Source organism: Rissa tridactyla, chromosome 3 (assembly GCF_028500815.1).
Source record: "Rissa tridactyla isolate bRisTri1 chromosome 3, bRisTri1.patW.cur.20221130, whole genome shotgun sequence".
In the NCBI taxonomy this organism is placed as follows: domain Eukaryota; kingdom Metazoa; phylum Chordata; class Aves; order Charadriiformes; family Laridae; genus Rissa; species Rissa tridactyla.
This window is the reverse complement of record NC_071468.1, coordinates 127,183,798-127,198,254: the sequence shown is the minus strand read 5'-3', so window position 1 is coordinate 127,198,254 and position 14,457 is coordinate 127,183,798. Positions and strand designations below refer to the sequence as shown.

Genomic DNA, 14,457 nt, shown 5'->3' with positions numbered 1-14,457 from the left:
GCGCCCGGTGCTCAGTTGGGGGACAGGTCCCCGGCTCTACCAAATGCCGCTCGACCGGCCTCCGGGGGGAGCGAGAATCCGGGCCGAAGCTCGCTTTGGAACGTGGTCATCGATCTGAGAACCTGCCGGACAGACGGACGGGCGGGCGTCAGGCTGACGGCACCGGGGCGAGAGCCCGACGGCCACCCCGGCACCAGGGCGAGCACCCCACGGCCACCCTGGCACCGGGGCAAGAGCCACCCCGGCATCAGGGTGAGAGCCTGAGGGCCACCCTGGCACCGGAGTGAGCACCCAATGGCCGCCCCAGCACCAGGGCAAGAGCCACCCTGGCACCGGGGCGAGCAACCGACGGCCACCCTGGCACCAGGGTGAGCACCTAATGGCCACCCCGGCACGGGGACAAGAGCCAACCCGTCACCAGGGTGAGAGTCCAACAGCCACCCCAGCATCGGGGTGAGTGCCTGATGGCCACCCACCCTGGCTCCGGGGCAAGAGCCACCCCAGCACCAGGGCAAGTGCCCGATGGCCACCCTGGCACCGGGGCGAGCACCTGATGGCCACCCTGGCACCAGGGCAAGAACCTGAGGGCCACCCCGGCACCAGGATGAGTGCCCAACGGCCACCCTGGCACCGGGGCGAGCACCTAATGGCCACCCCGGCACCAGGGCAAGTGCCCGATGGCCACCCCGGCACCAGGGCGAGCACTCGAGGGTCACCCTGGTACTGGGGCAAGCGCCTGATGGCCACCCCGGCACTGGGGCAAGAGCCACCCTGGCAGCGGCTTGAGCACCCAATGGCTACCCCGGCAGCCCCGGTGTGGCCAGCAGCCCCGCGGTGTCCCAGGTCCCAGCCCTCGGCTGGCACCGTGGGGACAGGGGGTGCTCCGTGTCCCCCTGACCCTGCTCCCACCTGGTCAGTGCCGCATGCGGTGGCGAGCACCGGAGCGCCGGTGCCACGCCGGCGACACCCCAGAGAGCACGGAGCCGGGTGCCGGCAGGGAGCAGCCCCGGTGCTGCTGGCCCCGGCACGCCGGCACCGAGCTGCGGTGAGCGTGGCACCGTGCCGCAGCAGAGGGAGCGGGATGGGGCCAGCCCCGCTCCTGCCCCGGCACGGCACCGGCTCGGTCCTGCCTGGCGCAGGGCAGTGCCACGGGGGCTGCGCGGTGGGATGTCCCCCATCCCTCCGGTCCCGCTCCCGGGGACAACGGCACCCACCGGGGACAAACGCAACGCATGAGCTGGCTCAGTCCTGCCCGCCCCGGCCCCCCCGGCATGGCACGGTGTCCCCCACCAGACACAGCCACGCCACGCACGGTGCACGGAGGGACGGGACGGGGCTGGAGGGGCTGCGGGGACGGGGTCTGATCCCTACTCTGCTGTAGGGACACTGGGGTGGCACGGCCCCCTGCCCGGGAGAGGGGGGGTTACACCCTGGGGGGGGGTGTGGGTGGGGACACGCTGGGGTGGTGAGGGGGACACATTGGAAGGTGATGGGGACACACTGGGGTGGCAGGGGGACACTCGGAGGGGGTGATGGGGACATCCTTGGGGGGGGGGGGGGGTTGGGATAACCTGGGGTCATGATGGGGACACCCCTGGGGGGACAATGGGGACACACTGGGGGCTGATGGGGACACCTTGGTGGGGGGGGGGGGGTTGGGAAAACTGGGTGGGGCAGGGGGACACCCTGGGGGGGTGATGGGGACACCCTGGGGTGGCAGGGGGAGACCCTGGGGAGGGGGTTTGGGCTACGTAGCGGGGGGGTTGGGACAACCCGGCGTAGTGGTGGGGACACCCTTGGGGGGGGGGGTTTGGGCTACCTGGGCGAGGGTTTGGGACACCCTGGGGACGCTCCGAGGGGGTGATGGGGACAGCCTGGGGTGGCAGGAGGGACAGCGGTGGCAAGTGGCCAGCCGGCGCCGGAGAGCCACCAGATGCGGGGCTGCCGGGACCCCCGCCGCGGCCCCGCTCTTACCGGAGAGGCTGAAGCTGGACTCGTGGAGGTCCCTCATGCCCCCGTGGCGCGTGGCGGGGCGCGTGGGCGTATCGGCCAGGGGCGTCCCCGTCTCTTTTTTCCCGGCATGCACAACCACGGCCACGTCCCCCAGGTACGGGGTGCGATCCACCCCCCGCAGCTTTAAACTCTGCCCCACGGGAAAGAAAAAGCAGAGAGAGAGGGGGTGGGGGGGGGGGTGTCAGCTTGGGGAGGGGGCTGCAGGGGGAATGCCCAGGGTGGGAGCGGGGTTGGGGGTGCCACTGCCCTACGGTGGGGTGCGGGTTGGCTGGGTCGGGGTGGGGGAGGAAGGGGGCTGAGGGCGTGCTGCGGTGTGGGGAGGGGGCGGCAGCGTGGGGAGGCGTGGGGGGGGCACTCGGCGGGATGGCGGCCGTGCTGTGGGGCCCCCGGTGCAGGAGGTGCCGGTGCGGAGCGGTGCCAGGGGCTGGGGGAGGTGGGTGACCCTGGCAGCGCAGCCCCTCGCCCCCGGCAATGCCATGCTGACCCCCCCCCCCCCCCCCCGCCCCCAGCGAGGCGCAAGCAATGCCCAGTGCAGGCGGGGGATGCCCCCCATGCACACGCAGGACCCTGCCCCGTGCCCGCCCCCCGCAGCCACACACGGCTCCATCCGGGCACCAGCCCCCAGCTCCCCGGGATGGTGCCAGCCTCCCCCCCTCCGCCAGCCGACCCCTTCCCTTGCAGCACCAGCAGCGCACCGAGCCCCCCGGTGTGCCCCCTACGGCCGGGCAGGGACTGGCGAAAGGTGGGGGGACACGAGGGGTCCCGGGCGTCACAGCCCTGGGGACCTGCAAGTGCAGAGGGGGACGGGGGGGTCATGCCCCGCGCCCACAGTGGGTCAGCAATGGGGCGCAGATGGGGATGGGCGCATGGAGGGGGCAGAGAGGGGCTTCTGCAGCCCCCCCAGAGCGTAGGTGAGACCTGCCCTGCAGCCCCGGGGTGGGGGGGACACATGCCCCAGGGTCCCCTCCTGCCCCAGTGTCCCAAACCAGGACACCCAGCCCCGCGTGTCCCTGCCCTGGTGGCACGTGGGGTCACCGGGAGCTGAGGGACCACCGTGGGGTGGGGGGGGATGCAGGGGGAGACGCGGCAAAGGGCAGAGAGCCTGGGGCGGGGGGGGGGGTGTCCCGAGAGTTGGCATGCGCCTCACGCATGTGTCAGGGTGACCGGGGGTGACTGTCCCCAAACCCTCATCCCTGCTGGCACGTGGGCATCGCCCAGGCAAGAGCAGGAGCTGGGGGGGGTCCTCGACCATACACCCACCCGCAGGGTTCCCCCCCCATTGGCGCTCACCCCCCACGGCTGCTGCCATCCGTCCCCCTCCCCATCCCGCTACGCGATGCTCCAGGCTGGTACCCGGCGTGGCACCGGGGCGGCACAGACCCGTCCCCCCCGGCCCTGTCCCCGCCGCCCCCCCCTGCCCCCGTACCTTCTCCCGCTGCACCAGCTTCTTGTAGACGGAGTCCGGGAAGGAGCGGAGCGGGCAGAACTTGCCGGTGCCCTCGGCGCACATGAAGACGCCGTTCTCGTAGACCACGCGCCCGCGGCTGATGGTGACCAGGGGCACCCCGTGGCACCGCATGTTCTCGTACAGGTTGATGTCCCCCCCCTGCACCTGGGTGCTGGCCGAGATGGTCCTGGGCGGGCGGGGGGACACGGGGCGGTGAGGGGGTGCCCGGTGGCACGGGGAGCCCCCTCCCCCGTGACACCCCCCCCCCCCCCCCGCCGGCTGCACCTACTTGGTGGCCTCGGGGTCCCAGACCACGACGTCGGCGTCGGCGCCGGGGATGATCCGGCCCTTGCGGGGGTAGAGGTTGTGGATCTTGGCGGCGTTGGAGCTGGTCACGGCCACGAAGCGGTTCTCGTCCATCTTACCCCCAACCTGCCGGCGGAGCCGGGGTGGGGGGTGAGGGACGTGCCGGGCCCCATCCTGCCCCCGCCTCACAGCGTGCCCAGGGGCTTGTGGCCCCCCCCCACCCTGTGTTGCCCACCCCAAAACCTTGGGGGGCGATGCTGGGGCCGTGCCTCCTGCTGGGACCCACCGGGTTGCACCGGGGAGCCCCTCGCCCACCCCCATGCCAGAGGGCAAACCCCCCCCCACGGGACGGCCCAGGGGAAAGGACCCCCCACCCCAAAGCTGGGGCCACCTCAGCCCAAGCCAGACCCGTCGCTGAGCCCCCCCCCGGAGCACTGGGGCGGGGGGGGGGGCACAGCCCCGTCCCAGCATGTCCCTGGGGGCAGGGGGAGTGTGGGGACCCCCGTACCACGCCGCGCTCCCAGATGATGTTCATGCGGTCCTGCACCCCGCTGACGCCGTGGGGGATCTTGGTGAAGTCCTCCTTGCCCATGGCTTTCTGCTTGGGGCTGAAGGGCCGGTGGTCCGAGGCCACGATGTTCAGCGTGTCGCTGCAGGGGGGGGGGACGGGGCAGCGCTGCTCAGGGCACCCAGCAGCGGGGGGGACGGGGAGTGGGGCACCCATGCGGTGGGGTGCCCAGGGAGCTCAGCACCCAGGGAATGGGGTGCCCAGGAGCGGGGTGCCTGGGGAATGGGGGACCCCCATGCAGTGGGGTGCTCAGCACCCAGAGAATGGGGCGCCCACACATTGGGATGCCCAGGGAGCTCAGCGCCCAGGGAACGCAGTGCCTGGGGAGCTCAGCGCCCGGGAAGCAGGGTGCCCAGGGAATGGGGCACCCACGCAGTGGGGTGCTCGGGGAGCTCAGCACACAGGGAATGGGGTATCCGTGCAGTGGGGTACCCAGGGAGCCCAGCACCCAGAGAGTGGGGTGCCCGGGGAGCTCAGCACCCACACAGGGGGATGCCCAGGGAGCTCAGTAGTTGAAATCAGGGTGCCCGGGGAGCAAAGCGCCCAGGGAATGGGGAACCCACACATTGGGGTGCCCAGGGAGCTCGGGACTTGGGATTGGGGTGCCCGGGAAGTAAAGCGCTTGGGGAGCAGGGTGCCCAGGGAATGGGGTGCCCAGGGAGTGGGGTGTCCGGGGAGCTCAACACCCAGGGAATGGTGCACCCGGGAGCGGGGTGCTCAGGGAATGGGGGGTTCCCATGCACTGGGGCGCTCGGGGAGCTCAGCGCCTATGGAATGGGGTACCCATGGGGTGCCCGGGGAAGGGAGCACCCATACAGTGGGGTGAGAGAGGAGCCCGGCACCCAGGGAGCGGGGTGCTTGAGGAGTGGGGCACCCATACAGTGGGGTGCCAGGGGAGCTCAGCACACAGGGAGTGGGGTGCCCATGCGGTGGGGTGCCCGGGGAGCTCTGCACCCAACAGCTCAGGCGCTCAGCAAGTGCCTGGGAGACGCAGCACCCGCAGAGCGAGACCCCGACGGAGCTCAGCGTCCGGGCAGGAGGAAGCCCGGTGCCCAGGGAGCGAGGTGGCAGGAACGCGGGGTGCCCGGCGGGTAACCCGAGAAGGGGGGATGCCAGAGGGACGGGGTGTCTGGAGACCACGCCACCGGGGGAGCACGGTGCCAGGAACGTGCGCGCTGGACACCAGGGATGCCTGGAAACCACCGTGCCCTGGGTGTGGGGTGCCGGGGGGCTGGGGTTGGGGGCTCGGGTTGCAGGGGGTGTCGGTGCCTCACTTGGCGAGCAGGCTCATGAGGTAGGCGGAGGTGTTGGTGTCGAGGCGCAGCGGCGGCACGGTGACGTAGGCGGCGGCGTGGAACCAGTCCTGGTGGTAGTAGTGCAGCCCGGTGAGCGTGGCGTGCGCCGTGGTCGTCTCCGCGTACACCACCTTCCCTGCCGGGAGTTGGGGGGAGGGGGTGGGGGGGGGGGTTGGGGGGAGAGGGAGGGAGGGAGGCACACGCGTGGGGCTGGGGGCGGGCGTGCGAGGGGCACGCGTGTGTCGCATCCTGCTGTGGGATGAGCCGGGGGTGGTGGGGGGGTGGGATTCCACCCTGGGAACCCCTACCTTGCATCTTGGCGGCGGCGATGACGTCCCCCGCCGACATGCTGGAGACGTTCACCAGGTAGACGGGGCAGTGGGTCTGCGGGGAGGGGGCGGGTCAGTGCCACCGTCACCGCAGTGCCCCGGCTCCATGGGGGGTCCCCGCGCCCCGGTAGGGGCGCGGGGACCCCCCATGGAACCGGGGCGCCCACCCCCAGCTCGTTCAGGGACCCTCGGCTGTGGGATCGCTCACCCTGTTGGCGATGGTGATGACGCGGTGCGTGGCCTCGGCTTCCAGCTGCAGGGACAGAAGGGCGGTGACATGCACGGCACGGCACGGCACGCACCCGGCGGTGTGAGGGTGGGTGTGAAAATGGGGGCACTGGTGGCACAGATGGGTGATGCCAGCCACGCGGACGCCCCGGAGCATCCCGGTCAGCGTGCCACCCCCTGCGCGGTGACGACGCCGGCGGTCACCTACCTCCTCGGGCCGGCTGATCTCGATGCCCTCTGGCCCCGTGATGCCCAGGTCCAGCGCCTCCTTCGCTCCCTGGGGAACAGAAGGGGGTGTCAGGGTTTTGTGGGGTGGGTGGTGGTGACACTCATGGCGTGCGCGCGGTGCCCGTGCCGCCCCGGCGCTCACCTCGGCCACCAGCTCGCCGTTCTCGGCGTGGACGCGGGCGATGGCCCCGAAGTCGCGGCAGGCGCGGAAGACCTGGTAGAGCTCGCTGTCCCGCAGCATGTACAGGTCCTTGTAGGTCATGAACATCTGGAAGGAGTTCACCCCCTTCTCCCGCACCAGCGTCTCCATCTCCGCCTTCACCTGCGCCGGGACGGGACAGGGAGCGGGGGGTCAGCACGGTGGTGGTGGGGGGACAGGGCAGCTCTGGGGTGCGTGGGCAGGAGTGAGACATGCTCCCCCCAGCCATGGGGTGAGGTGCCCCCCACCGTGGGGCAGGGACCGCCCGCGGGGACGCGAGATGCAGGATTTGAACCCGTGGCCTGGGGTGATCTGGGCAGCGACAGATGCTGGGGGGATTTTGCTGGCCGTTGGGCTGCGACCTGGCGGATCCCCGGGGTGCCGGTGCTGGGCTGCACCCGGGGGTGCCCCCGCTCCGTCCCCTGCTCTGCCTGGGGGGGGGTCTGGCCGGGGTACGCATGGGCTGGGGTCTCCCTGCAGCTCCGGTGGGGATCACAGGGCTGAGCCGCGCCGTGGGAGGGGGTCCGGGCGCCGAGCAGGGCCAGCACCCACGGGGGTCGTGCTGCAGGATAGGAGGGTCCCCCCCGAGCTGGGACCGCCGTGCCCGGTCCCCCTGGTCCCCCCCATGGATCAGGAGCACCCTCCCCGCCCCGGCGAGGGGCTCGGCCCCACGGGGACCCCCCGCCCCACTGAGCCCGGATCAAGGCAGCTCAAAAGGCAGCGCGGGGGCTCAGCCCAGCCCACCCCGACGAGCAGATAAAGGGATCAGCGGGGACGGGAATTAGCCCCGGCAGCTGCTCCTGGGCACCGGCGGTGCCATGGCAGTGCCGTACCGTGGCCATGCCGTGGCCGCCGGACTCACCTTGGGCGCCCACCAGGTGATGCCCATGTGCAGGGCGTAGTCGCAGCAGACCTTGGGGTCGGCCAGGCTGCGGCACTTCTCGTAGGCGTCCAGCAGCGAGGTCTCCTTGTCCGGCAGGACGTGGCCGATGATCATCGTCGTCCCTCCCACCAGGGCTGCCTGCGGGTCACGGGGAGGGGGGGGACAGCGGTGGTGGTGGTGGTGGGGGGCAGGATTCACCCCACCGGGAAACGGCCCCCAGGACCCCCGGTGCTGCCCGTGCCACTGGCGGCACTAATCCTGCCTGGCTACGAGCAGGGCAAGCGGGGGCCCTGAGCCGGGCAGGGAACCCCCACTCTACATCACCCTGGGGTGCAACCGCCCCCCCGCAGCGCTGCCTGGTTGCAGCAGCACATCTGGGCGCACGACACATCTGGAGAGCCCCATCCTATCGCTGGCAGCAGCAAAGACTGGCCCCCCCCCCCAGCACCAACCGCTGGATTCGGGGTGCCCGGGGGATGCCCTGCCTGGGCACCGCAGCCCCCGCAGCCCCGGTGCAGGGCCCGATCCGGGATGGGGGTGCCCGGCCGTGCGGGGACTGCAGGGAGCCCCCCCAGCATCGCGGCAGGTGTGGGCAGCAGGGCGGGCGCCATCGCTCCCGGCGGCGTCCCCAGCTCACCCGGCCCCGCTAATCCCCAAAGCTCCTTTACCAATCAGCCCTCGCGGGCTGGCGCAGGCTGGCGGCACGGTGCGACGGGGGGCAAGGCACGGCGGCGGGGTGCCTGCGGCCGCTGCGCCGGCCCCCTGCCCTGCGGCACATCTCCGTGCCCCTCGCTGTGCCGCGGCACGGCACCATCTCCCCAGCCCCTCCGCTGCCGAGCCGAGCCCCCCACCCAGGGCTGCAGGGCTCCCCGGGGCCAGGCATAGCCAGCGCTGCCGCGGCACAATGGCTGCTGTGTGCAGGGTGCCGGAGGCAGCTGGCCCCAGGACGAGCCCGCGCCGGCCCCCTGACACCCCCCGGCAGCGGCAGCCGGTGCATGGCACAGGACATGGGGACAGGCGATGCTGTGCCAGGCTGCTGGGGAGCTGGCAGTGCCGGGGCAGAGCCGGCCCACACCACGCAGCTCCTGGCCACCGAATGCTCCCGCCTGTCATGCATCCCCTCCTCGGCTGGGGATGCTCCATGCCAAACCCCTCCATCACCCCGAGCTGGGAGAAACCCACCCGCCGGGGGCTCAGGGGGGACGGGGGGGGTACCTTGGTGCCGTGGTAGAAGTCATCCACGCAGGTGGCGTTCATGAAGGTCTGGTGGAAGTGGGTGCTGGTGTCGATGCCGCCGGGGATGACGAGCTTGCCGGTGGCGTCGATGACCTTGGCCCCGCCGGGGATCATCAGCTCGCGCCCGACTTGCTGGATGATGCCGTTCTCGATGTAGACGTCCGCCTCCAGCGTGCAGTCGTCGTTCACCACCTTCCCCCCCTTGATGAGGATCCGCATGGTGGCCGCGTTGGCGAGCATGGCGCTGCGAGGGCAAGCGTCAGCCCCGGGGTGGCCGCAGGGTGCCCCCGTCCCGCGCAGCCCCCCGGGGTTTGGGGGTGGTGACCCCCATTGCCCGCCCTGGGGGTCCCGGGCTGGCACGGCGCTGCCCCCACGGGGATTCCTGTTGCCGGCACGGGCAGGGCTCTGGCAGCGCCGCGGCTGCGCATCCGCCATGCCCATCCCCGCCCTGCACCATGTCAACACTGGATTATCCCGGGAAATCCGCGGAGGGGCGGGGGGGACTCCGGGCGCTGAGCCCCCCTGCTCCGGCGACGTGAGCCGGCTGCGGGCAGGGACCCCGGGGCAAGGGAGGGGGCTGAGCACCGGCTGCTGGTGCTGTGTGTGCCGAGGGGACGCTGCCAGGCTTCTCCCTGGGGGGCAAGCACCCATCTTTGGGGCAGGCTGCCCGCCTCGGTCCCGGCAGCACCATGGGGTGTCTGGGGCTGGCATGGCTGGCACCGCTCGCCGGGACCTCTGCCCCATGGCCCCGCACGGTGCCAGCTTTGCCGGACCCCCCCCCCCCCCCACCACTGCCCCAGCGCTGCCTTTGCCTCCCCCCATCCCCAGCAACAAGGGGCACCCCCCGACACGATCTATAACTCATTTGGCAGATGAAGGTCAAACGCGATCGACCCGTCTGAGCAGGGACGGCACGCCACGGCTGCGCATCCCCCCAGGGCGCGAGGTGCGCTGGGACCCCATCAGAGACCCCACCCCAGGGACCCCGCTGCAGGGACCCCCCCCAGGGACACCCCCAGGGACCCCAGCAGTGCCAGGCATGGCTCCCCTCCTGCAGACAAAGGCCAGGGAGGGCATGGCACTGCCCGGCCACGCCGGCACGACCGCGGCGCAGAGCCGCTGCAGCACCAGCCATGGCAGCGGGGTGATCAGGACCCTGGCACCCACCCGTCCCCAGCGTCCCCGGACCCCCAGACGGGCAGGGCGCACGCTGTTCCTGCCGTGACACCAGGGCCAGCACAGTGCCATGGGGCAGAGGATGCCGTGGCAGGGGCATGATCCGATTGTCCCGAGCAGGTGCCAGCGATTCCCAGCTGCCAAGTGGAATGCTGGTTCGGTGGCAAATGGCTTCCCGGGCCACCAGGGAGCTGGCGGGGAACGGCGGTGGCCGGCGGGGCCGAGCTGGGGTCTGCAGCAGCTGAGCATTCCCGGCGCTGCCGGAATGAGCTGCCCGGGGAGGGCGAGGGGCTGTGCCCATCCCAGGCCACCGCCGGCACCGGGGCCCCGCCACAGCAGTGCCAGCCTGTGCCTCGTCCCACTGGTCTCCCCCCAGGGTCCTGCCGGTGGTCCCACGGCTCCTGGGAAACGCAGCCACCATCCTGCCGGGAATGCCGCTGCCGTGCACGGCTGTGCCGGCTGCCAAGGGATGGCAGAGAAAAACGGGTCCCTGAGGGGCTGCGGTGGGATGGCAGCGACTTTCCCGCTGGCAGGGGCTCCTCGTGCGGGATGCTGGGCCACCATGGAATGCCGGGCACCGGCCCCCTGCCTGTACCTGCCCCCCGTTGCCCCCCCCCAGCCCCAGGCAACAGGGAAGCTGCTGCCCCACTCAAGGGCTGTGCTGGGGGGGCACCGGGACCCACGGCTGCGCTGCTGGGGACGAGGAGGGGACAGCCCCAGGTGGAGACCTGCCGAGCCCCCGTGCCAGCAGCAGCAGGATGGGGCGAGATGTCGGAGACAGAGACCGACCTTGGTGGGGTTCAGGGCCACCGGAGCCATGGTGGTGCCCCCGCAGGAGCCACACGTCCCCCGGGGACCCCCGGGCAGGGCTGGGCCGGGCAGGACGGTCCTCACGTGGCACAGAAATGGGGGTACGGGGGGAGGGTGGTGGCGCATGGCACCCCGAGATGAAAGAGGGCTGCCGTGACGGACGGATCTGGAGCACGGCAGCGCGGGGGGAGGCAGCCTGCGCCCGCTCCCAGCGGTGCCGCAGCCCCCCCTGCGCCGTGCAGAGCCCCCCCGGCACGGGTGGGACAGCGGATGGCACTTGTCCCCACAGCCATGTCCCAGTGACCGTGCCCTCCCCCCCCAGGTCTCTGTGTGGGTGCTGCACAGACGGGGATGGGACCTGACCCACCCCGGGGCCCCCCCAGGCTGGGGTGGAAGCGGGGGGAGTGTGGCAGAGGGTGGCGGTGGGGACAGAGCATCGCTTGGGGACATGAATGGGGGCGAGCCCGGCGTGGGTGGGACGCGGCGGAGGGACAAGGGCTGGCAGCTGGACCCGCCGCCTGCGGCCTTGGCCACCACGGAGCCGCCCACGCTGCCACCACCGCGCTCCCCCCACCGGACCCCCTTCCTGCCCCCTCCTCGGGGACCCGGCCGGCCACCCCCCGCCAGCCGGCCACCCCCCCCGGCCATCACCGCCAGCCACCGCTCCAGCCCACCATGGACTGCCTGGCACACCAGTTCCTCCCAGTTCACACCCAGTCCGCCCCCCCCCAGCTCACACCGAGCACCCCCGAGGGCTGTGCCCCCTCCCTGTCCCCCAGCCCGTGCTGCGGTGCCAGCGCGGCACAGCCAGACCCGGCAGCACGCGGGCTCTCTCCGGCGAGCCGCAGCGGCGCGGTGGCACAGCCGGCAGCAGCGGCGAGACAACAGGTTCCCTGGGCAGGGCAGAAATGCAGCGTCAGTGCCGGGGTGGGGGCCGCAAGCACCCTCGGGGACCCCCCGCCACCGTGCCAGCCCCCGGCTTGGCCGTCCTTGGGCGCTGCCGGTGGCCCGGCCGAGCCCCAGGAGGTGACGGGCCGCAGCGGCGCTGGGCGGCATACAAAAGCACGGCGGCCATGGCAGGGGGTTGGTGGCCCCCCCAGCTGCTGGGCTGGGGCGCGGGGACAGCTGTGACCCTGGCAGGACAAAAGAACCCCTATGCCCCGGTGGGGGCTGCCGGGGGGGCACCTGTTGGGGCTGGGGGCAGGGGAGGGGGCTGCGGAGCCTTTGTGCCGGGGCGGAGGGGCTGCGGCGCGGCCGCAGGCAGAGCCGCATTGTGCGGGGAGGCGAGGCTGGGGGGCTGCTCCCGCACCCTCGGCCCCCCCCACCGCCCCCTGCTTTTGTCTGCGACGGTGAGACCCCCGGCACCCACCCACCCCGCCTGGGCGCTGGCTGGGACCCCCTGGGACCCCTCCCCGGCTCCGTTTGGGACACAGCCAGAGCAGGAGCTGGTGTCCCGCTCCAGTGGCCCCCTGCCCCACTGCTGGGGTCCCACCGACAGCCCCCCCCGGCCACGACGGGAATATGGGCATCTAGGGAGGGGCCTTGGGGGGCGGTTAGGGGGGTTCTTGGGGTCTGGGGAGGGGTCACGGTGGGGTTTGGGGGGATATGGGGGTCCTGGGGATCTGAGGAGGGTCAAGGATGGGGTCTGGGGGAGATATGAGGATGCTGGTGGTCTGGGGGGGGTCCTGGAAGGGGCCTTGGGGTCTGGGAAGGGTCCAGGGTGGGGCTTGGGGGGGGTTATATGGGGCTGTGTGTGTCTGGGGGGGCCTTGGGGTCTGGGGAGGGTCCAGGGTAGGGTTGGGGGGGGTATGGGAGTGCTGGGAGGGTCCAGGTTGGGGTTTAGGGGGGATACAGGGGTCTGGGGGGAGGGGGGTGCTGGGGGTCTGGGGAGGGGTCAGGATGGGGTTTGGGGGGGATATGGGGGGTGGTCCTTGAGCGGGCCTTGGGGTCTGGGAAGGGTCCAGGGTGGGGCTGGGGGGGGGAATATGGGAGGGCTGGGGGTCTGGGGGGGTGCCTGGGGGGGATATTGGGGTACAGGAAAGGTCCAGGATGGGGTTTAGGGGGGATACAGAGGTTGGGGTGTGGGGGCTCGGGGTCTGAGGAGGGTCCAGGGTGGGGTTTGGAGGGATACGGGGGTGCTGGGGGTCTGGGGAGGGGTCAGGATGGGGCCGCGGGGGGGGGTCTGTGGGTCTGGGAGGTGAAGGCCCGGGCTGCCCCGCGGTGACCGGGGCGGGGGGGGGACCACGCTCCAGGGACGAAGGGGCCGAGCCCGGGGTGCCGGGGCCCGCCAGCAGCCGGTGCCGGTGCGTGTCCCCGCGGGCACCTTGTCACCGCGGCCACACCCGCGCGGGGCGCGCTGCCACCGCGGCGGGGCCGGGCAGGTCCCCCCGCCCCGCGACGGAATCCCCGGCACTGCGGCACGGCGGGCACCGCGCCCGGGGGTCCCGCAGCCCCCCCACCCCACCCCGGGCAGAGACCGGGGCTGCGGGAGGGTCCCCCGGGGCTGCCCGCCCCCGCTGCGGGGGCGGCCGCGGCGTTCAGCGGGGGGATGTCCCGGGTCCCGGGGGGGGCGCGGGGGACGGGAGGGGGGATGCCGGCCCCGCCAGCCCCGGGGCGGCCCCGCAGACAAAGCCCCGGTGCCGCCCAGCACAAAGGATGCTCCGAGCCGGGGCGGGGCCGCCCGGGAGCCCCCGCCGAACAATGGGCCGGGCCCGGCGGGACCCCCCTGCCCTCCCTCCCGCCCCCCCCGCCCCCGACGCCCCCCCGCCCCGCCCCGGGGTCCCCGCTGCTCCGCACCCCGCGGCACCTGCTGCTCCACACCCGGTCGCGACACGGCGCCGACGAGAGAAACGGGGCCCAGTGGGGTGGGGGTGGGGTGGGGGGGATGAAGAGGCCCCGCCGCCACACCCAGCCCCTCGAGCCCCTCCCCGCCTGTCGCGACACCACCGCCCTGTCGCGATACACGCACCTGTCGCGATTGTCCCACCCGTCGCGATACGGCCGCGACAAGTCAAGTCCCGCCGGTGTGGGAAGGTGAGGGAACGCCCGGCCCGGCCCCCCGCCCTTCTCCGTCGTGATCCCCCCCGCCCCCGGTACCTCCCGCTCCGCTCCGCTCCGCTCCGCTCCCGCTCCGGCTGCGCCCGGTGCGCGATCGCCTCTCACCCAAACCTGCGCGGCGGGGGCGGGGCCCGGCCGCCGCCTCGGCCAATCGCCGCCCGCTTTCCCCCGCTGTGGGCGGGGCAGAGCGGCCCCCCAGCAGGGTGGGCTGCGCGCGGGTGACTGACAGGTGCAGGGGGCGGGGCCGGCGCCCCGGACCCCGCCCGGCGGCCGCCACCTGCCCGCGCCGTTGCCATGGCGACAGCAGCCGGCACAAAGGCGCGCGGGGGCGGCCCCGGGTAACCCCGGACCCCCGACCCCCGGCGGACCCCATGGGACCCCCCGCCATGGGACCCCCCCCCATGGGACCCCCCCCCGGACACCCCCGACTCACAGCGCCCCGGCACCTCCCTAAGGACCCTCCCCCGGCAACCCCCATGGGCCCCCCCGGACCCCCCGCGCCCCCGGACCTCACATGGGACCCCCTCCGGACCCCCCCATCACCCCCCATGGACCCCCCCGGACACCCCCGACTCTCAGCGCCCCCGACCCCCCCCCCTCTCCATGGGCCCTCCCCCCGCACCTCCACATTGCCCCCCGGACGCCCTCACGGACCCTCCCCCCCCCGGACTGTCCCCATGTC

General features: G+C 73.1%; 1 protein-coding gene across 2 annotated transcripts; it reads right to left on the bottom strand.

The window, feature by feature from the left end:
- Window positions 1–18: 18 nt before the first annotated feature.
- Window positions 19–13,861, bottom strand: DPYSL5 (dihydropyrimidinase like 5). 2 transcript variants are annotated; one of them, XM_054195367.1, is made up of 13 exons: window positions 13,815–13,861; window positions 8,712–8,976; window positions 7,476–7,634; window positions 6,557–6,736; window positions 6,395–6,463; window positions 6,167–6,211; window positions 5,938–6,013; window positions 5,609–5,765; window positions 4,275–4,416; window positions 3,750–3,892; window positions 3,440–3,647; window positions 1,975–2,143; window positions 19–122 (listed from the first exon to the last, which is right to left on the bottom strand). In XM_054195367.1, exons 2-13 carry the CDS (start codon window positions 8,970–8,972, stop codon window positions 37–39), a joined length of 1,695 nt encoding a protein of 564 aa, XP_054051342.1. In that variant the 5' UTR covers window positions 8,973–8,976; window positions 13,815–13,861; the 3' UTR covers window positions 19–36. The 2 variants fall into 2 exon arrangements, with proteins under 2 accessions (XP_054051342.1, XP_054051341.1); XM_054195366.1 differs by lacking the exon at window positions 13,815–13,861 and adding an exon at window positions 13,687–13,751.
- Window positions 13,862–14,457: the final 596 nt, after the last annotated feature.

Bases quoted from the DNA above. Each gene is read 5' to 3' on its own strand.
- DPYSL5 (XM_054195367.1), bottom strand. From the start codon at position 8,972: ATGCTCGCCAACGCGGCCACCATGCGGATCCTCATCAAGGGGGGGAAG. The intron at 5,766-5,937 runs GTAGGGGTTCCC...AACTCCCGGCAG, and splicing joins CGCCGCCGCCAAGATGCAAG to GGAAGGTGGTGTACGCGGAG. The intron at 3,648-3,749 runs GTAGGTGCAGCC...CCGCCCGCCCAG, and splicing joins TGGGACCCCGAGGCCACCAA to GACCATCTCGGCCAGCACCC.